The sequence below is a fragment of the Cannabis sativa genome, chromosome 4 (assembly GCF_029168945.1).
Source record: "Cannabis sativa cultivar Pink pepper isolate KNU-18-1 chromosome 4, ASM2916894v1, whole genome shotgun sequence".
Taxonomy (NCBI): Eukaryota; Viridiplantae; Streptophyta; class Magnoliopsida; order Rosales; family Cannabaceae; genus Cannabis; species Cannabis sativa.
Window position 1 is genome coordinate 16,969,536 of NC_083604.1, and position 22,492 is coordinate 16,992,027.

At 32.8% G+C, this 22,492-nt stretch overlaps 1 protein-coding gene across 1 annotated transcript; it reads right to left on the minus strand.

Annotated features, from left to right (window-relative positions):
* Positions 1–2,168: 2,168 nt before the first annotated feature.
* On the minus strand, positions 2,169–4,321 carry LOC133036821 (uncharacterized). The gene is made up of 4 exons (XM_061113580.1): positions 3,847–4,321; positions 3,659–3,732; positions 3,218–3,577; positions 2,169–3,086 (listed from the first exon to the last, which is right to left on the minus strand). Exons 1-4 carry the CDS (start codon positions 4,319–4,321, stop codon positions 2,169–2,171), a joined length of 1,827 nt encoding a protein of 608 aa, XP_060969563.1.
* Between the last annotated feature and the right edge of the window lie 18,171 nt (positions 4,322–22,492).

The following is a 22,492-nucleotide window of genomic DNA, read 5'->3' on the forward strand; positions in this document are numbered from 1 at the left end:
CACTGTAAAGGGATTAGATTACCGTTACACCCTACATTATATTTTATCCTTAAAACACTTAACCCCGTATAAATGATATTTCAGCTTATGTGAAATGAGTACTCCACCATTTATTTTCGTTTGGTAAAGCTCGAAGGAGATCATCCTTTACTTACTATTCGCCAGATAAAAGCTATAGATTCCATGTTTATGTCAGCGCTCCCACTCAATTGCACTACCAGGTTCCCAAAATGTACGTATCACCCTGACCTAAAAGTAGGCTTAACTAACAAATCAAAGAACACGAATAGCCTCTTGAGATTGAGCCTAATCATAACAGGATTAAGATCATTTGATGTAGGATCAACTAGGCGATATTGACTTGAATAGATATTACGGTAAGTTTAATAAATCTAAGTCAATGTTCAATATCGGTCCCTTCCGATGCATACTCCATGCATCCAACATGAGCTTTACTTTAACCAATGCTCTGGAAAGAACATATCATTTCTCCAAATGCAAGTAAACTCTGTTGTAGATTATCATATCAGTAACACCCTGTGTCTGATAAATCTAGGAAACTTTATTCACATAGTCATGTTTACTTTCCAATGTGTTAACAGCACAATAAACAGGATAAAGTATGTGAAAAGGGTTTCAAATGAATTCATACATTATGTACATATAATCATGAAATAAATCATGTGAACCATGCAACATTAAATGTTATTTCTGATCTATATTAATAAGTAAATTTGATTATATTGAAATGAGTTTTATTTAGGGCATAAAACCCAACAGTTTCCAACATGGGAGAATGGAAATCGAAGTGGTTTTACATTTTCAAAGTTCCGGGGATTAGGATGGATTTTAATCGTCGACCTAGTATGTCGAATGTTTCCTGACTTAGTCATTTTTTGAGTTATTTTGAGATTTCATGCTAACTCGCTCTTTTTATTTTCGCAGATAGACCAGCTCGACCTGCACTCGACGCGACTCGCAGAGAGACAGCTGAAGTTCTCGGGAGCCTTCCTGTACAAGATCGCGACTGGCGATTATTGTGTACGACTGCCAAGTTGCGAGAACACAAGCTGATTCTAGAGAACGCAAGTCTTTGGAGAGAGCCGGTATACAAGGAACCTTCTGAAAAGAAACAAGAGAAATGGAAGAAGGTCGTGATTGACCCAGCAGTTCGAGCCCGCAACATACTGTCTCTTCAGGAGAAGTTTGTAAGTTATGAGTTCCAAACAAAGATCGACAAGACTCCTGCTGAGGAGCTGCTGCCTCGCTCCGCGAAGTTAGCTTCGCAATTCATTGCCATGTTCTCGAGGGCTTTTGTTACTAGATCCAAGGAGGTTGAAATCACGAAGAGACACAACGCTCAGCTTCAGGAAGACATTAAGAAGCTGAAACAAGATGCGACTTCTAAGGACAAAGAGCTCGAGGAACTTCGCAAGGTCAAGGAGCAAGTCGAGCTCGAGGCCAAGAACGCTCAGACGAAGATCGGGGAGATGTCTCGCGATTTGGAGGTCGAGAAGGAGAATGGGAAAAGGCAGTATGACCAGGCGGTCTCGGACTACATATACACCACTCTCTCCAAAATTCCAGACTTTGACTTTTCAATCCTCGGAGCAGAAGCCGCTGAAATGGCTGAGGCTTTTCGCGCCATGTCGCCCACACAAACTTAAGGTGGTGGAGGGAATCTTCTCGAGGAGGCTGAGGTTGCGGATGCTGAAGAAGTCGAGAATGAAGCCGTCAGCAAAGTTGCAGATGGGTCTACTCCTACTGCTCCAAATGCTTGACTTTTCCCTTAGTATTTGCTTGTGTTAAACTCTATCTTTTTTTATTTATTTATGCGGTACAAGGGTACTCGCACCTTGTACTTAAACGAATTTACATTTGTGTTTATTTTGAACGACTTTTATATCCTCGGGGGGATATCTATTTATAGTATTTTCGCAGTACACGGGTACTCGTGGTTATTATCTATAATATTTTGATTGTGATTTTTATTATAACTTGGTGCAATAAGTAGAAAATTTCATAAACTTGAAAAATTTCAAACTTGAAAAAATTTCCTTTATATAATCAATAGTACATTATGGTATATACCCCCTATACTTAGGATTTTTTTGTAAAAAATGACAAAGTATTAATACAAGGCGAGTACAAACTATAAAATGCGAGTACTACTGATAATAGAATTTTAAGCTTTCGCCATTCCAAGCCCGTGGAATCGCAGTACCATCGAGTTCTGCGAGTCGGTACGTAGCGTCACCAATCTTTTCTGCGATGAGATATGGTCCTTCCCAATTATCCCCGAAGACCCCATGTGCTGGGTTCTTGGTGTTTGGCATTACTCTTTGGAGGACCAAGTCTCCTACTCCCAGGACTCTTGTCTTGACCTTGGAATTGAAATATCTTGTGGTTCGTCGCTGGTAAGTCGCGTTTTTCACGTGAGCCTGATCGCGCTTTTCTTCCAGTAGGTCGAGGTAGAGCGACTGTTTTTCTTCATTTTGTGAAATGTTGAAAACGTCTCTTCGTAAGGAACCTGCACCAATCTCGACTGGTACCATGGCCTTGTATCCATAGGAAAGCGAGAAACGAGTCTCGCCAGTCGTAGATCGAGGAGTTGTGTTGTATGACCATAGAACCTGCGGAAGCTCGTCTGGCCATACCCCCTTACGCTCTTCGAGTTTTCCTTTGATGGTGTGTTTTATTATTTTGTTGACAGCTTCAGTTTGTCCGTTGCTTTGCGGGTAAGCAACGGCAGAGAATGCTTTTTTAATTCCCAAATCGTCACATAATTGTGGCATCTCTTTACAATCGAACTGCTTTCCATTATCTGAGATGAGCTTGTAAGGGATGCCAAATCGACAAATTATGGAGTTGTAGACAAACTCGCGCAACTTAGTCGCTGTAATGGTTGCGAGTGCCTTGGCTTCGGCCCATTTTGTAAAATAGTCTACTGCGACTACTGCATATTTCACCCTGCCTTTTCCTTTAGGTAGTTCGCCTATTAAGTCGATCCCCCACACTGCGAAGGGCCAAGGACTTGTGATGGAATGCAAGTTGCTCAGAGGTTGATGGACATATGTGGCTATTCGCTGACATTTGTCGCATTTCTTTGAAAAGTGAAAGCATCTTGTCGCAAGGTAGGCCAGTAATACCCTTGTCGCATGATTTTTAGAGCAAGGGAATTACCTCCTATATGATTGCCACAAATACCCCCATGTACCTCACGTAGTATATAGTCGCAGTCTCTCCCGTCGATACACTTGAGTAACGGCTGACTAAAACTTCTGCGATATAACCTTCCATCGTATATGACATGTCGGGCAGCTCGCTGTCGCAGCTTTCTTGCTCCCATTTTGTCATCAGGTAAAATACCCTTTTCTAGATATGTGATTATTGGAGTCATCCAAGTGACTTCTTGAGCGGTATCTATTTCCATGATCGCTTCTTGATTGATCGTTGGGTGAGCCGATACATCCACCGGAATTACATCGAGCAATTCGGCTTCTCTAGTCGAGGCCAAACAGGCCAATGCGTCTGCGTGTGAATTACGAGAACGCGGTACTCGAGACACGACTACTTTCTTGAATTTTTACATCAGTTCGCATACAATGGCTAAATACTTAACCAACCTCCCGCTTCTGGCCAGATATTCTCCATTCACCTGGCACACTACGATTTGGGAATCGCCGAAAGCCTGTAGATACTCGATTTTCATCTCGAGAGCGAGCTTCAACCCTGCGATTAAAGCCTCATACTCGGCTTCATTGTTAGATGCAGAAAATTCAAAACGTAAAGCAGCGTCTACCTTAAAATTATTGGGACTGATTAGTAGGATTCCGCCACCAGAACCTTCACTATTTGAAGCCCCATCAACGTACAACGTCCATACTTCTCCATTTGGCATAGTAGTGTCAATCTTGTCGTCTATGAGTGCCACTTCGGTGCTTGGGAATTCTAGGATAAAATCTGCCAAGGCTTGCCCCTTGATTGCAGTCCTCAGTTTATACCTGATGTCGAACTGGCTTAACTCTACTGCCCATTTCAACAACCTCCCTGACGTCTCTGGTTTTGCTAAGACTTGCCTCAAAGGGTAGTTTGTTAAAACTTCAATACTGTGAGCCTGGAAATAAGGTCGCAATTTTCTCGACGATATTACCAGGGCGAACGCCAATTTTTCCATTTGAGGATAGCCCGTCTCAGCATCCAGTAAGCGTTTACTGACATAGTACACTAGGTATTGTCGTCCTTGATCTTCGCGTATTAGTACCGAACTAATCGCATATTCTGACACTGCTAAGTAAATGGATAGGACTTCGCCGGTCATGGGCTTTGATAGGATTGGGGGTTGCCCCAAATGTGTTTTTAATGCTTGAAAAGCCTCCTCGCATTTTTCGGTCCTTTGGAAATTCTTATTTCCTTTTAAAATCTGAAAAAAAAACTCTTTGCATTTATCAGAAGATCACGATATAAAGCGATTTAGAGCGGCGACTTTACCTGTGAGGCTTTAGACTTATTTTGGCTTAGTTGGTGATGGCATCTCCACCAACGCCCTGATATTCGCAGGGTTTGCTTCTATTCCTCGTTGATTAACCATGAATCCAAGGAATTTCCCGGAGCCAACTCCAAAGACGCACTTTAGAGGGTTTAGTCGCATTTTATATTGATGCAGTATATCAAACATTGCCTGTAAATGGGTGACATGGTCCTTCGCATGTTGAGATTTTACGAGCATATCGTCAACATATACTTCCATGGTGTTCCCAATAAGATCTGCGAACATCATATTTACAAGTCTTTGATAGGTCGCACCTGCGTTTATCAAACCAAAAGGCATTACTTTATAAAAGTATAGGCCTCGATCAGTAATGAACGAGGTATGCTCCTGGTCTGGTTCATACATCGGGATTTGATTATATCCCGAGTATGCGTCCATAAAGCTAAGAAGTTCATGACCTGCAGTGGCATCAACAAGTTGGTCAATGCTAGGAAGTGGGAAGCTGTCTTTGGGACAGGCTTTATTTAAATCTGTTAAGTCAACGCATGTGCACCATGAGCCGTTAGGCTTAGGCACGAGTACGGGATTCGCTAACCAATTGGGGTAGAACGAATCCCATATAAAGCCGCAGCCTAGGAGGCGGTCGACTTCTTCTTTTAGCGCTTGGTACCTCGCGGGGTCCATTTTGCGGCGCTTCTGTCGGACACCTCGCACCGCGGGGTCAATGTTCATGCGATGACACATGACCTGCGGAGATATTCCGACCATATCTGAATGTTTCCAAGCAAAAACATCAAGATTTTGTTTGAGAAAAGTCGTTAGTTGTTCTCGCTGCTGAAAAGTCAATTTAGAACCAATTTTCAAAACTTTACTATTATCTATGGGGTCTATAGGTACCTCGATAGTGTCTTCCGCGACTTGGGCCGCTGCGGCATGATCGAGGTGTTGGGTTTTATGCCCTAAATAAAACTCATTTCAATATAATCAGATTTACTTATTAATATAGATCAGAAATAACATTTAATGTTGCATGGTTCACATGATTTATTTCATGATTATATGTACATAATGTATAAATTCATCTGAAACCCTTTTCACATACTTGATCCTGTTTATTGTGTCGTCAACACATTGGAAAGTAAACATGACTATGTGAATAAAGTTTCCTAGATTTATCAGACACAGGGTTTTACTGATATGATAATCTACAACAGAGTTTACTTGCATTTGGAGAAGTGCTATGTTCTTTCCAGAGCATTGGTTAAAGTAAAGCTCAGGTTGGATGCATGGAGTATGCATCGGAAGGGACCGATATTGAACTTTGACTTAGATTTATTAAACTTACCGTAATATCTATTCAAGTCAATATCGCCTAGTTGATCCTAGATCAAATGATCTTAATCCTGATATGATTAGGCTCAATCTTGAAAGGCTATTCGTGTTCTTTGATTTGTTAGTTAAGCCTACTTTTAGGTCAGGGTGATACGTACATTTTGGGAACACGGTAGTGCAATTGAGTGGGAGCGCTAGCATAAACATGGAATCTATAGCTTCTATCTGGCGAATAGTAAGCAAAGGATGATCTCCTTCGAGCTTGACCAAACGAACATAAATGGTGGAGTACTCATTTCACATTAGCTGAAATATCATTTATACGGGGTCAAGTGTTTTAAGGAATAAATACATTGTAGGGTGTAACGGTAATTTAATCCCTTTACAGTGTAGATCATTCATATAGAGGATCATTGATCACATTAGGATTATAACAATGGATAACTAATGATGTGTCTATATGGTGGAACATATAGAGCATTCTATATACTGAGAGTGCAATTCTAAGTTCTATGCGTGGATTCAACGAAGAATTAATAAGTTAGTGAATTTTAGTGCTAAATTCTTGATCTACTTATTGGAAGCTCGGTTATATAGACCCATGGTCCCCCCACTAGTTGAGATAATATTGCTTGTAAGACTCATGTAATTGGTTTTGATTAATCAATTATAATTCACAAATTAGACTATGTCTATTTGTGAAATTTTCACTAAGTAAGGGCGAAATTGTAAAGAAAGAGTTTATAAAGGCATATTTATTAATTATGATACTTTGTATGGTTCAATTAATAAATATGATAAATGACAATATTATTTAATAATTATTTATAGTTATTAAATAGTTAGAATTGGCATTTAAATGATTGAATTAGGAAATTGGCATTTTTGAGAAAATCAGATACAAAAGGTGTTAAAATTGCAAAATTGCAAAGCCCAAGGCCCAATCCATTAAGTGTATGGTCGGCCACCTTTGTAGCTTTTTTAAATGATTTTTTTTTCATTATTTTAATGCCATATAATTCAAATCAAACCCTAGAGGAATGCTATAAATAGATAGTGAAGGCTTCAGGAAAAACACACTTTCTGAATCGAAAAACACGAGCCTCCACTCTCTTCTCTAGCCGCCACTCTCTCTCTTTTCTTCCTCAATATTTCGAACCTTCCTTAGTGTATGAGTAGTGCCCACACACATCAAGTGATACCTCAATCATAGTGAGGAAGATCGTGAAGAAAGATCATCGAAAAGGAGTTTCGGCATCAAAGATTCGGAGAAGAGATCCGGGTTCGGATATTGATAATGCTCGCTACGAGAAAGGAATCAAGGGCTAGATATCCGAACGGAAGGAGTCATATTATTCCGCCGCACCCAATGTAAGGTTTCTTAAACTTTATATGTGTTTATTTTATCGTTTTAGAAAGTTCATATTTAGGATGTTAATAAACATACTTCGTGAGTAGATCTAAGATCCCGGTAAAATAATTTCCAACAACTGGCCTCAGAGCCATGGTAATTGATTTACTTACATGTAATTTGGACTTTAAAACGATTGTTTGTATGTTCTTTGGATGGTATCATGTTGTATTGAGTGTTATTTGATGATTGATTGATGATTGTGAAATTTTCGTGAAAAATAATTGTTATTTCGGTTCTGGCATTATTTTTATTGGATAGTATGGAAAAAATTAAGCAAGTTAGCCTTTTACAGAACTCAATTTGGATTTTATTTGAATTAGTTATGATTTTTCAAGATTTGAGAAAACTGGCCGTGTCGATAGTTTCTACGATCGCAGAACTGTCCGTACAGTTTCGAATTTTTTCAATTTTCTTCAATTTTTCATACTTTTTCATGGAATTAACTTCCAATTTTTTGTATGGTTTTGTATATATACTATTACTATTCCTAATTCAATTCTAATTATCATTTTGAATTAATTTAATTTTTTTTAATTTAATTCAAGATATTAGTGTAATTTGAATTTGAATAGAATTAGTATTTATCTTTTTGCTTAAAAATCTATCTTATTTTTAAATTTGATTATATTTTTTTTAAATTTAAGGTCAGATATTTTAAGATATTTATAATATCTTTTAAGATATTTATAATATCTTTTAAGATATTTAAAAATATCTTATCTTTTAAAGATATTTATAATATCTTTTAAGATATTTTAAAAATATCTTATCTTTTAAGATTTTTTAATTAAATCTTTTTAGATATTTTGACCATATTTAAATTTAAAAAAAAAAGATATTTATAATCATGTAATTTTAAATAGATATAAGATATTTTGCTAATTTTTTAAATTTTGTTATTTTATTTATTTAAATTACATTTAAAAATTTGAAAAAGATATTTATTTATCTTTTCTAATTTTTATTTAATTTTTATTTATAAAATAACATTTAAAATTTAAAAGTAGTTAGCAAATTTTTGAAATGATATTTAGGTTGGTTGAAACCTAATTTTTCAAAAATTGTAGGTTTAATTTTAAATTTTTTTTAATTTCGAATTTTTTTTTTAAATTTTTTTTAAAAATTTTCGAAATTTTTTATTTTTTTATTTAATTAATTATTTTCGAAATTAAATATTTATTTAAAATTAAATAAATCCTACATCCAACTATCCAGCTAACCCCCGTTTGTTATGAGTATGTGTTTTAGCTTGTGTGTAAGTTTTTAAAACCTATTATTACTTGATTGCAAATAGCCATGGTTACTTTTTGCAGGATCTAATGATACGATGGCTCCCTTGGTCAAGATAATAATTTGTAACGTATATTTACAATCTTCTTTCATCCGTGTATATGACCTAGCAACATGATAGGACCCATCCAAAGTGTGTGTGAGCCTATGTGTTTAATTTTATTATAGATGCATATAGGTTAATGTTGCTAAATAAAATGTCATAGTCATTGATAGATTTTATTTAGGCCCATTTAGTTTTGGGCTTATTCAATTAATAACAGTTGTTCTTATTAAGGTTAAATTCCTCTCTTTTGGGCCTTGTGTGAGAGTTGGGAGCCATAGAAGTGGGTACGACATGCGAACCCGCACCCCCCTCACACAAACCACCCCAATTGTGAAGGCCCATTTGCCCGATTTGAATGATCGTACTAGGTTAATTAAACTAGTTTAACCTAATAAAATTGATTAGCAACATAATTAATTTCATTTATTTTGAAATTAATTTAAGAAAATATAGTTTAAGGAATTTTATATTCTAAGCTAAACTATATGTATTTTCTTGTATTTAATTAAATATAGAATTATAACCATCTAGATTCTTTCTGGAACTTAATTTAAATTTTTCATTAAATATTCTTATTTAAGTTGATATTTAGTTATCTACAACTAACCAACTTAAATCTGAATATCTTTTGAATTTCAAATTTCAAAATTAAGTTGAGGAATTTTAGGCATTGGTTATTAAGATTCTTTAGATATTTTTTAAGTTAATATCTTTTCAAATATTAACTTAAAATGGAATATTTTTCAAATTAAGTGGTTACAACTTAATTTTTGATATTTAATTAAATTTAAATTTGAAAATATTTAAGTTCTAGATTTTTCTATTACAACTTAAATTAGATATTTTTTCAAATTTTGTGGAAAAGATACTTAGTCAAATAAGATATTTTCTAGATAGTTATTTCTAGACTACTTATTATTTCTAATATTAAATAGGAAAATATTATAAATTGTGAAATTAATTATTTATATAATTAATTTTGGTACAATTTATTTTAAGAATATTTTTCCTAGTATTAAACTAGAGATTAATAATTAAGCCTTCTCTACACTTAATTATTTATTTCTTGAATTTAATACATTTAATTAATTTGAAAATTAAATATCTAAGTTGATTTTATCATCATACTTAAATATTTCTTTTTCATGACATTTAATTAAATAGAAAATTATTTTTAGTTGAAATTTAATTTTTCAACTAAATTTAAATAATTTTCAAAATATATTTTTTCTTTATTTTATTAATCAATTTTTTTTTCGAAATTGCATTTCTTAAATGCTAGAATTTCGAATTTTATCTTGAAAAATAGATTAAGTTGTAAATTAATTATTTATTTTAATTAATTCTTGGATCAACTTAAATCAATGATTTTTTCATTTATTGATTAATCTAAAATAAATTGAATTAAAGTATATTATTAGAAATTGAATTAATTAGTCAAAGGAAAATCTAGATAGGTGATATTTTTGCTTGAAGTATTTTTCTAGTGTATTTAATTAAATAGAAAATTAATATTTAAGTTGATTTTCATCATCATACTTAAATATTTGTAATTTTTCTTATATATTTAATTAAATAGGAAAATTATATTTTTTGTTGTAAATTAATTTTATTAATTAATTTTGGGCCAACATTAAATTAGAATAATTTTTCCAGGATTTATTTTTTATTTTTTATTTTAATATGCATTTTTCGAAAATTGTATTCTTATATACTTTAATTTTTCGAAATGCAATATATATTTATAGAAAATTAAATTTGAGTTGTAAATTAATTTAAATTAATTTTGTAACAACTTAAATATTTTTTCTAAATATTTATTGGAAATTATTACTAAGATGGAAATAATTCATGTTATTTTCATATCCATCTAAGTAAAATTTATAAATATTAAATTAAAATTTATATTTAGAATTTTTCATTCTAAATTGGAAATTTTAAATAAATAAATATATATTTAAAATAAATAGAATAAATAAAGAGAATAAAAGAAAATACAACTCTTTTTAAATAATGAGCTTTATTATCAAGAGACATTCGATCTCCATTGTGGGTTTTACACCGCGTTTGTTTTAGTGAGTAATCCTCCCTAATGGAGGAACGTTCATTAGCAATTTCGCACCGTTTAACCTCGCATGATAAGTAGTTTGTAAGTGTTTTGTATGGTATGGATCACCCTAATGGTGGCGACCATACTTGACTTGCAAATTATGAAACAATGGTGGAAGCTCATAAGATAGAATTGCCTTGACTCTCGCCTAAACGGGACAACGCCGAATTCCAATCTTGATCGAATAAAAGGTTGCTAGAATGTTTAACATTTTAGACGAGCCGACAACTCTATTCAATGAATGGTAGCTTTGACTCTCGCCTAAACTAGGACACCGATATCGCCTTGTTGAAAACCTTGGAAATTATTTAGGATTGTAAGTTTTAGTATTTTCACTTGTCATTCCTACTTACTATATGTTTATAATTTCTGAATTGTGTATGAATTTATATTGAACCATGTTATTTTCTTTTATTAAGTTGTAGTTTAATTTCGAATCTTCATTGTTGGTCTAACTTGGCTTGTTTATCTAATGAGATAAATCCCTAGTGGATTTTCACCATTAGACATACATAATAGTGTTAGATCTCGAAAGATAAATATTGTATATGCGACATCTACCGTTCATCAATTGATGACACCTTAGACTAGTATTTTTACGATATAAAACAAGAAGATTATATAAATAAGATTACTTTGACTTTCGCTAATCGAAGCATCGTTGGATTCTTATTTTAAACGAAATTATCCTAATTCCTCTTAAATTTTATTCATTTCGAATTAGCTTTCAAATATATCATTGGATGAATGGTCTATGAATCATTTCATGTCATTATATTTTCTCTTAAGAAATTAAATGACGCATATGATCATAACCCCGAAATTCTATTCCCAATTGATATAAATCCTCAATCTTAGAAATCTCCTACTTGTACGGGCAAATCGACTTAGAGTTTGTATTAGTAGTGGTGGTCCAAGAAAGAATTACTCATTAAATTTGGTTGAATTTAAGTCTTTGACTTTAATTTTAGATTCCAAATAGAAATTTTCTTAAATTTCTAATTCCAGAATACAATACAGTTACACTTTCTCAAGTGTTTAATATCCATTTTTTATTAATGGATTAAAACCGTATGGAATGTGAGTTAAGTACTGTGACCAGATCCACTTGAAGTATTCTAAAAACTCTTTGATGTAACTAAACCTATGTCATCATAGACACTACCACATTTTCTTAATCTATGGCATTTGTATCTTGTTCATAGTGGTTTTGACAAGATCAATCTCTGCAAAGAGTTAATATGCCTATATCCACTGAAAGTAGTTCATCTCATTCGAAGATGGATGTACATTCGAGGGATGGATATGAGTTTTCGTTGCATTCTTAAAACGATAACTCTAGATTATACCTTATGCAAAGAAATTTGAAATGTTTAAATATTTCATTAATTTCTAGCAATGGTTAAAACCATTAAGGTAAGTGGTTAAAGATCTTGCGAAATCGATAGGTGGAGAAATAGTTAGTAGATATGCAGTTCAAAGATCATTAAATTGATTTTTGAATTATATCCAAACTTACCTCCCCAGAAATTTCGAGTTGCATGTTGATGATTAGTTACTAGTCGTTGCCTAAATCCTTCTATGGTAATACAATTTCAGAATGATGTAATGGTTGTATACTTAATGTAAATCATTACTAGATTCATGGATGACCTAATCAAAATCTTAAGAAAAGCTAGAAATCGTTAACCATGGTTTCTTAGCTATTCTAAGTGATTGGGGTGGACCATCCCATTGTCAATAGATAAGAAAGTGTTTGTTCAAACAGGATGCTACTTTTCTAAGAAAATGACTAAGTCCGGAAAACAAGTAGCAAAACAAAGGAGATATTTAATTCTTGATTCCAAAAGTGTTCTATCATCTTATATGACATATGATGATCCCATTGCCCCGTTGTCTTGTCACAACCGAAGAGATCAATACCATTTAGTTTTCTTAGACATAATTCACGGTACCTTGTCGTAGTGGGAGAGTTTCTAGGAACTCACCTTCTTATGACTTGGGAGACACTAGTGATTAAAATCCATTGTGAGTTTAAACAAGTAATGGATTGTCAAGATAAGAAACTAAGAAGGAAGCCAATAGAACTATTGTTTAATCCATTCACATGGAGTAACCTAAAGTTTTCTATTACAAGGACATAAAAGGAAATTTTTGTTTATAAGTCCATTCAATGGACTTAACAAAACTTCGTTCCTAGTATTATAGGTTTGAGTTTATCTAAACCTATGGCTTGTGGTATACGGTAATTACTTACTCTAATGCAAGCAACTTACTTTAGTAAGATGTCAAGCATTTTCTTTCTAATGGCAATCTATAAGCTTCACAACTTCTTAGGCATAGATTTTATTTATCTAAGGAAAAGTCTCAACTATTCCGAGAAAAGATAAAGCCATGAAAAAATTTCTTATATCAACGGGAGAGGTCTTAGATATGCTTTTGTATGCCTTAGACCGGACACTCCGTTGTTGAGTGGGAGTAATGAGTAGGTATCGATTAATCCGGAGAAGAACATTGGAAGACAATCAAGTAAATCTTAAGATAAAGAAGAGGAACTATATGTTAGTACTATAAGTGGTGTGTTTAAAACTCTTAGACTACACCATATCGCATTTCGAAATTTGCCTATGTGCTAGTAAATCTTTCGATAAGATGGTGGTTACTGCGGGGGTGGAATAGTGATTTTGGAGAAGTGTAAAAACCTATCTACGAAGTCTCTAGGTCTACCGTGAAAGGGACCGAATGTTAAAGTTGCAGCAGAAAGTTACTTATTCGCCCAAGGAAAGTTCTATACATCTTTGGCACCATTCCAAATTGCCTTAAACTACTAGTGTTAATTTCCGATTAACCAAAAGTAGTTGCCAAAGGTATAGAATCCAAACATCCCAAGAGAGTAAACATATAGCAGAGGAATTTCACATTATCAATGATTTTGTGATTAAAGGAAGAGTAATGGTGGAGAAAAGGTTGTGGTTAATTCAACCTTTCGCATCCTATTACGAGGAGTTTACTACTACTACACTTGATTTGTATATCAAGGTGTTGAGATTATTTGAAACGCACTTTTTGTTTTATATTAGTGCAAGTGGGAGTTTGTTGGGTTTTATGCCCTAAATAAAACTCATTTCAATATAATCGATTTACTTATTAATATAGATCGTAAATAACATTTAATGTTGCATGGTTCACATGATTTATTTCATGATTATATGTACATAATGTATAAATTCATGCGAAACCCTTTTCACATACTTGATCCCGTTTATTGTGTCGTCAACACATTGGAAAGTAAACATGACTATGTGAATAAAGTTTCCTAGATTTATCGGACACGGTGGTTTTACGTGATATGATAATCTACAACAGAGTTTACTTGCATTTGGAGAAGTGCTATGTTCTTTCCGAGCATTGGTTAAAGTAAAGCTCGGGTTGGATGCATGGAGTATGCATCGGAAGGGACCGATATTGAACTTTGACTTAGATTTATTAAACTTACCGTAATATCTATTCAAGTCAATATCGCCAGTTGATCCTAGATCAAATGATCTTAATCCCGATATGATTAGGCTCAATCTTGAAAGGCTATTCGTGTTCTTTGATTTGTTAGTTAAGCCTACTTTTAGGTCGGGGTGATACGTACATTTTGGGAACACGGTAGTGCAATTAGAGTGGGAGCGCTAGCATAAACATGGAATCTATAGCTTCTATACGGCGAATAGTAAGCAAAGGATGATCTCCTTCGAGCTTGACCAAACGAACATAAATGGTGGAGTACTCACTTCACATTAGCCGAAATATCATTTATACTAGGGGTCAAGTGTTTTAAGGAATAAATACATTGTAGGGTGTAACGGTAATTTAATCCCTTTACAGTGTAGATCATTCATATAGAGGATCATTGATCACATTAGGATTATAACAATGGATAACTAATGATGTGTCTATATGGTGGAACATATAGAGCATTCTATATACTGAGAGTGCAATTCTAAGTTCTATGCGTGGATTCAACGAAGAATTAATAAGTTAGTGAATTTTAGTGCTAAATTCTTGATCTACTTATTGGAAGCTCGGTTATATAGACCCATGGTCCCCCCACTAGTTGAGATAATATTGCTTGTAAGACTCATGTAATTGGTTTTGATTAATCAATTATAATTCACAAATTAGACTATGTCTATTTGTGAAATTTTCACTAAGTAAGGGCGAAATTGTAAAGAAAGAGTTTATAGGGGCATATTTGTTAATTATGATACTTTGTATGGTTCAATTAATAAATATGATAAATGACAATATTATTTAATAATTATTTATAGTTATTAAATAGTTAGAATTGGCATTTAAATGATTGAATTAGGAAATTGGCATTTTTGAGAAAATCAGATACAAAAGGTGTTAAAATTGCAAAATTGCAAAGCCCAAGGCCCAATCCATTAAGTGTATGGTCGGCCACCTTTGTAGCTTTTTTAAATGATTTTTTTTTATTATTTTAATGCCATATAATTCAAATCAAACCCTAGAGGAATGCTATAAATAGATAGTGAAGGCTTCAGGAAAAACACACTTTCTGAATCAGAAAAACCTGAGCCTCCACTCTCTTCTCTAGCCGCCACTCTCTCTCTCTTTTCTTCCTCAATATTTCGAACCTTCCTTAGTGTATGAGTAGTGCCCACACACATCAAGTGATACCTCAATCATAGTGAGGAAGATCGTGAAGAAAGATCATCAGCAAAGGAGTTTCAGCATCAAAGATTCAGAGAAAGAGATCCAGGTTCAGATATTGATAATGCTCTGCTACAGAAAGGAATCAAGGGCTAGATATCTGAACGGAAGGAGTCATATTATTCCGCTGCACCCAATGTAAGGTTTCTTAAACTTTATATGTGTTTATTTTATCGTTTTAGAAAGTTCATATTTAGGATGTTAATAAACATACTTGTGAGTAGATCTAAGATCCTGGTAAAATAATTTCCAACACGAGGATCCTTGGGTCTTGATCCGGTCCATCTGTGTGTGGAACCTCTTCGATCCTAAGCACTTCCTGGCGAGGAGGTGGTGCCTCTAATAAATAGATGACATTAATTGACTTCTTTTCCGCGAGCTTGACTGCTGCATTGTAGCATTCTCGCGAGTCTCATTGGACTCCTCGCACAGAGCCTACTCCAGCGGCAGTAGGGAACTTCATTGTGAGATGATAGATGGATGTTACTGTTGGGTTTTATGCCCTAAATAAAACTCATTTCAATATAATCAGATTTACTTATTAATATAGATCAGAATTAACATTTAATGTTGTATGGTTCAAATGATTTATTTCATGATTATATGTACATAATGTATAAATTTATCTGAAACCCTTTTCACATACTTGATCCTGTTTATTGTGTCGTCAACACATTGGAAAGTAAACATGACTATGTGAATAAAGTTTCCTAGATTTATCAGACATTAGGGTTTTACTGATATGATAATGTACAACAGAGTTTACTTGCATTTGGAGAAATGGTATGTTCTTTCCAGAGCATTGGTTAAAGTAAAGCTCAGGTTGGATGCATGGAGTATGCATCGGAAGGGACCGATATTGAACTTTGACTTAGATTTATTAAACTTACCGTAAAATCTATTCAAGTCAATATCGCCAAGTTGATCCTAGATCAAATGTTCTTAATCCTGTTATGATTAGGCTCAATCTTGAAAGGCTATTCGTGTTCTTTGATTTGTTAGTTAAGCCTACTTTTAGGTCAGGGTGATACGTACATTTTGGGAACACGGTAGTGCAATTGAGTGGCAGCGCTAGCATAAACATGGAATCTATAGCTTCTATCTGGCGAATAGTAAGCAAAGAATGATCTCCTTCGAGCTTGACCAAACGAACAGAAATGGTGGAGTACTCATTTCACATAAGCTGAAATATCATTTATACGGGGTTAAGTGTTTTAAGGAATAAATACATTGTAGGGTGTAACGGTAATTTAATCCCCTTATAGTGTAGATCATTCATATAGAGGATCATTGATCACATTAGGATTATAACAATGGATAACTAATGATGTGTCTATATGGTGGAACATATAGAGCATTCTATATACTGAGAGTGCAATTCTAAGTTCTATGCGTGGATTCAACGAGGAATTACTAAGTTAGTGAATTTTAGTGCTAAATTCTTGATCTACTTATTGGAAGCTCGGTTATATAGACCCATGGTCCCCGCACTAGTTGAGATAATATTGCTTGTAAGACTCATATAATTGGTTTTGATTAATCAATTATAATTCTCAAACTAGACTATGTCTATTTGTGAATTTTTCACTAACTAAGGGCGAAATTGTAAAGAAAGAGTTTTAGGGGCATATTTGTTAATTATGATACTTTGTATGGTTCAATTAATAAATATGATAAATTACAATATTATTTAATAATTATTTATAGTTATTAAATAGTTAGAATTAGTATTTAAATGGTTGAATTAGAAAATTGGCGTTTTTGAGAAAATCAGATGCAGAAAAGATAAAACTACAAAATTGCAAAAAGTGAGGCCCAAATCCACTATGTAGGTCCGGCCACTTTTGTAGGGTTTTTCCCTCTGATATTTTCATTATTTTAATGCCAAATAATTCAAACCTAACCCTAGTGGAATGCTATAAATAGATAGTGAAGGCTTCAGGAAAATTACACTTTTCTTCTGACACTTCTGATTCAGAAAAAACTGAGCCTTCTCTCTCCCTATCTTCGGCCGAACCCACTCTCTCTTTCTTCTTCCTTAAATTTTGAAATTCTTAGTGTATGAGTAGTGCCCACACACAGCAAGTGATACCTCAACCATAGTGAGGAAGATCGTGAAGAAAGACTTTCAACAAGAAGGAGTTTCAGCATCAAAGATTCAGAGAAAGAGATTCAGGTTCAGATATTGATAATGCTCTGCTACAGAAAGGAATCAAGGGCTAGATATCGGAACGGAAGGAGTCATTATATTCCGCTGCACCCAATGTAAGGTTTCCTAAACTTTATATGTGTTTATTTCATCGTTTTAGAAAGTTCATATTTAGTAAACATACTTGTGAGTAGATCTAAGATCTTGGTAAAATAATTTCCAACAACTGGCCTCAGAGCCATGGTAATTTATTTACTTGCAAGAAATTTGGACTTTAAAACGATTGTTTGTTTGTTTTTGGATGGTATCATGTTGTATTGAGTGTTATTTGATGATTGATTGATGTTTGTGAATTTTCGTGAAAAATAATTGCGATTCTGTTTCTGGAATTATTTTAATTGGATCGTATGGAAAAAATTAGGCAAGTTACTTTTTACAGAACTCAATTTCGATTTAATTTGAATTAGTTATGATTTTTTGAAGATTCAGAAAAATCGGAGCTGTGCTGAAATTTTTCCTGCGATCGCGAAAACTGTCCGTACAGCTCACAATTTTTTTCGTTTTTCTTCGTTTTTTCATGTTTTTTCATGGAATTAACTTCCGATTTTTTGTGTAGTTCTGTATTTATACTATTACTAATCCTAATTCAATTCTAATTATCATTTTGAATTAATTTAATATTTTTTAAATTTAATTCAAGATATTAGTGTAATTTGAATTTAAAATAATTAGTATCTATCTTATCTGCTTAATAATCTATCTTATTTTTAAATTTGATTATATCTTATCTTATTTTTAAATTTAAGGTCAGATTTTAAATTTTTTTAAATTAAATCTTTTTTAAATAATTTGACCTTATTTAAATTTAAAATAAGATAACTATAATCATGTAATTTTAAATAGATATAAGATTTTTTGCTAACTTTTAAATTTTGTTATTTTATTTATTTAAATTACATTTAAAATCTGAAAAAGATATTCATTTATCTTTTTTAATTTTTATTTATAAAATAACATTTAAATTTTAAAAGTAGTTAGCAAATTTTGAAATAATATTTAGGTTGGTTGAAATCTAATTTTTCAAAATTGTAGGTTTAATTTTAAATTTAAATTATTTTTTCAATTTTCGAATTTTTCAAATTTTTTTTAAATTTTCGAAAATTATTTTTTATTTAATTATTTATTTTCGAAATTAATAATTTAATTTAAAATTAAATAAATCCTATATCCAACTATTCAGCTAACCTTGTTGCATGAGTATGTGTTTTAGCTTATGTGTAAGTTTTCAAAACCTATTATTACTTGATTGCAAATAGCCATGGTTACTTTTTGCCAGATCTAATGATCTGATGGCTCCCTTGGTCAAGTAAATAATTTGTAACAGGTAAATTTACAATCTTCTTTCATCTGTGTATGGCCTAGCAACATGATAGGACCCATCCAAAGTGTGCCTGTGTGAGCCTATGTGTTTAATTTCATTATAGATGCATATAGGTTAATGTTGCTAAATAAAATATCATAGTTCTTGATAGATTTTATTTAGGCCCTTTTATTTTTGGGCTTAGTCAATTAATAACAGTTGTTCTTATTAAGGTTAAATTCCTCTCTTTTGGGCCTTGTGTGAGAGTTGGGAGCCATAGTAGTGGGTGCGACATACTGAACACAGCACCCCCTCACATGAACCACCCCAATTGTGAAGGCCCATTTGCCTGATTTGAATAACTGTACTAGGTTAATTAAACTAGTTTAACCTAATAAAATTGATTAGCAACATAATTAATTTCATTTATTTTGAAATTAATTTAAGAAAATTATAGTTTAAAGAATTTTTTATTCTAAGCTAAACTATATGTATTTTCTTGTATTTAATTAAATATAGAATTATAACCATCTAGATTCTTTCTGGAGCTTAATTTAAATTTTTCATTAAATATTCCTATTTAAGTTGATATTTAGTTATCTACAACTAACCAACTTAAATCTGAATATCTTTTGGATTTAAAATTTCAAAATGAAGTTGAGGAATTTTAGGCATTGGTTATTAAGATTCTTTAGATATTTTTTAAGTTAATATCTTTTCGAATATTAACTTAAAATGGAATATTTTAGATATTTTTTAGGTTAATATCTTTTCGAATATTAACTTAAAATAGAATATTTTTGAATTAAGTGGTTACAACTTAATTTTTGATATTTAATTAAATTTAAATTTGAAAAATATTTAAGTTCTAGAATTTTTCTAATACAACTTAAATTAGATATTTTTTCAAATTTTGTGGAAAAGATACTTAGTCAAATAAGATATTTTCTAGATAGTTATTTCTAGACTACTTATTATTTCTAATATTAAATAGAAAAATATTATACATTGTGAAATTAATTATTTAAATAATTAATTTTGGTACAATTTATTTTAAGTATATGTTTTTCCTAGTATTAAACTAGAGATTAATAATTAAGCCTTCTCTACACTTAATTATTTATTTCTTGAATTTAATACATTTAATTAATTTGAAAATTAAATATCTAAGTTGATTTTCATCATGATACTTAAATATTTCTTTTTCATGACACTTAATTAAATAGAAAATTATTTTTAGTTGAAATTTATTTTTTCAACTAAATTTAAATAATTTTCAAAATATATTTTTTCTTTATTTTATTAATCAAATTTCGAAATTGCATTTCTTAAATGCTGGAATTTCGAATTTTATTTGAAAAATAGATTAAAGTTGTAAATTATTTATTTTAATTTTGAACCAACTTAAATCAATGATTTTTTCATTTATTGATTAAATTAAAATAAATGAAGTAAAATATATTTTATTAGAAATTTAATTAATTAGTCAAAGGAAAATCTAGATAGGAGATATTTTTGCTTGAAGTATTTTTCTAGTGTATTTAATTAAATAGAAAATTAATATTTAAGTTGATTTTCATCATCATACTTAAATATTTGAAATTTTTCTTATACATATTTAATTAAATAGGAAAATTATATTTTTTGTTGTAAATTAATTTTATTAATTAATTTTGGGCCAACATTAAATTAGAATAATTTTTCCAGGATTTATTTTTATTTTAATATGCAATTTCGAAAATTGTATTCTTAAATACTTTAATTTTTCGAAATGCAATATATATTTATAGAAAATTAAAAGTTGAGTTGTAAATTAATTTAAATTAATTTTGTAACAACTTAAATTGATTATTTTTCTAAATATTTATTGGAAATTATTACTAAGATGGAAATAATTCATGTTATTTTCATATCCATCTAAGTAAAATTTATAAATATTAAATTAAAATTTATATTTAGAATTTTTTATTCTAAATTGGAAATTTCGAAATTCTTAGTGTATGAGTAGTGCCCACACACAGCAAGTGATACCTCAACCATAGTGAGGAAGATCGTGAAGAAAGACTTTCAGCAAGAAGGAGTTTCAGCATCAAAGATTCAGAGAAAGAGATCCAGGTTCAGATATTGATAATACTCTGCTATAGAAAGGAATCAAGGGCTAGATATCTAACGGAAGGAGTCATTATATTCCGCTGTACCCAATGTAAGGTTCCCTAAACTTTATATGTGTTTATTTCATCGTTTTAGAAAGTTCATATTTAGGGTGTTAATAAACATACTTGTGAGTAGATCTAAGATCCTAGTAAAATAATTTCCAACAGTTACGATCTTCATCTCCTTCAAGATTGGTCGACCAATCACGGCATTGTATGCTGAATACTGGTCAATTACTGCTAAATCAGCCATTGACTTGGCTGTTACTGGGGCGGTTCCTAAGGTAATCGGGAGTTTAATCATCCCTTTCAGTGCGATGACGTCACCGGTAAAACCGTATATACTCGATGTCACAGGTCGCATGTCCTTCTCATGCAACCCCATTTGTTTAAAGGCTTGGAAATTCAAGAGATTTACTGAACTTCCGTCGTCCACGAGTATACGGTGGACATTGTCTCCGCCAATATTGGTGACAATGACTAGTACGTCCGAATGCGGGTGATGGACCCATCTCGCATCACTCTCCATAAATGTGATGTCATCGCATTCTTTTTTAAATAGTTTCTCTGGCCGCTCACTGAGATTGCTTACATTGGTGAGCAGCTTCTCTTTAGCTTCCTTGGCATATCGCTCTTGAGATTTGCGGGAGTCTCCTGCGATATGGGGCCCTCCAATGATTGTTAATATATTGCGAGGTGTTCTCGAACCACTCGCGTTCTGGCTTTCTTCTTTGTCATCCGCTCGGGGATGACCTTCTTCGTTGTTTTTGTATTTGTCGAACTTTCCTCTTCGAATCAGCTCTTCGATTTCATCCTGCAAGACCCAACATTCCAAAGTAGTGTGACCAATATCTTTATGGTACTTACAGAACTTCTTGTGGTCTCTTTTGTCGCGGTTTCCCCTGATAGGGGGCGGCTTCTTAAAGACTCCATTCCTTTCCTCAATTGCATAAATGTGGTCTCGTGGCACCGCAAGTTCGGTATAGTTCACGAAGCGCGGTCCACCTTTCCTTTTCGGCGAAGACTCCTTCTTTGGAGGAGATTTGGCCAACTTCGGACTTCGCTGTCTCCGTGGGCTGCGTCTTCTTGGGCTTCGACCTCTGGAATTCTTCCCTCGAGGACTGCGAGATCGCGATCACGGTACTGGCGACTTACGCTTGTCTTTGCCTTTTTCCAACTCTGCTAGAGAATTCTCAATTCTCTTATGAGGTTTAGCCATAGCGAAGAACTCGACTAGCGATTTTGGTCTTCGAGCTTGTAATTCCTTCCAAAAATCGATTCTTGGTAGGACACCTATTATCAACATACAAACAAGCGAAGACTCAGGAGCCTTCTCGACTTTTGTTACTTCCACATTCAATCGTTTAAAATAGTCTTGTAAAGACTCTCAAGAAATTGGGTGAACCAATCGTGGGCGTTTTCCT

Bases quoted from the DNA above. Each gene is read 5' to 3' on its own strand.
- LOC133036821 (XM_061113580.1), bottom strand. From the start codon at position 4,321: ATGACCGGCGAAGTCCTATCCATTTACTTAGCAGTGTCAGAATATGCG. The intron at 3,578-3,658 runs GTGAATGGAGAA...TAAAAATTCAAG, and splicing joins CCCAAATCGTAGTGTGCCAG to AAAGTAGTCGTGTCTCGAGT. The intron at 3,087-3,217 runs GTACATGGGGGT...GACAAATGTCAG, and splicing joins GCGACTATATACTACGTGAG to CGAATAGCCACATATGTCCA.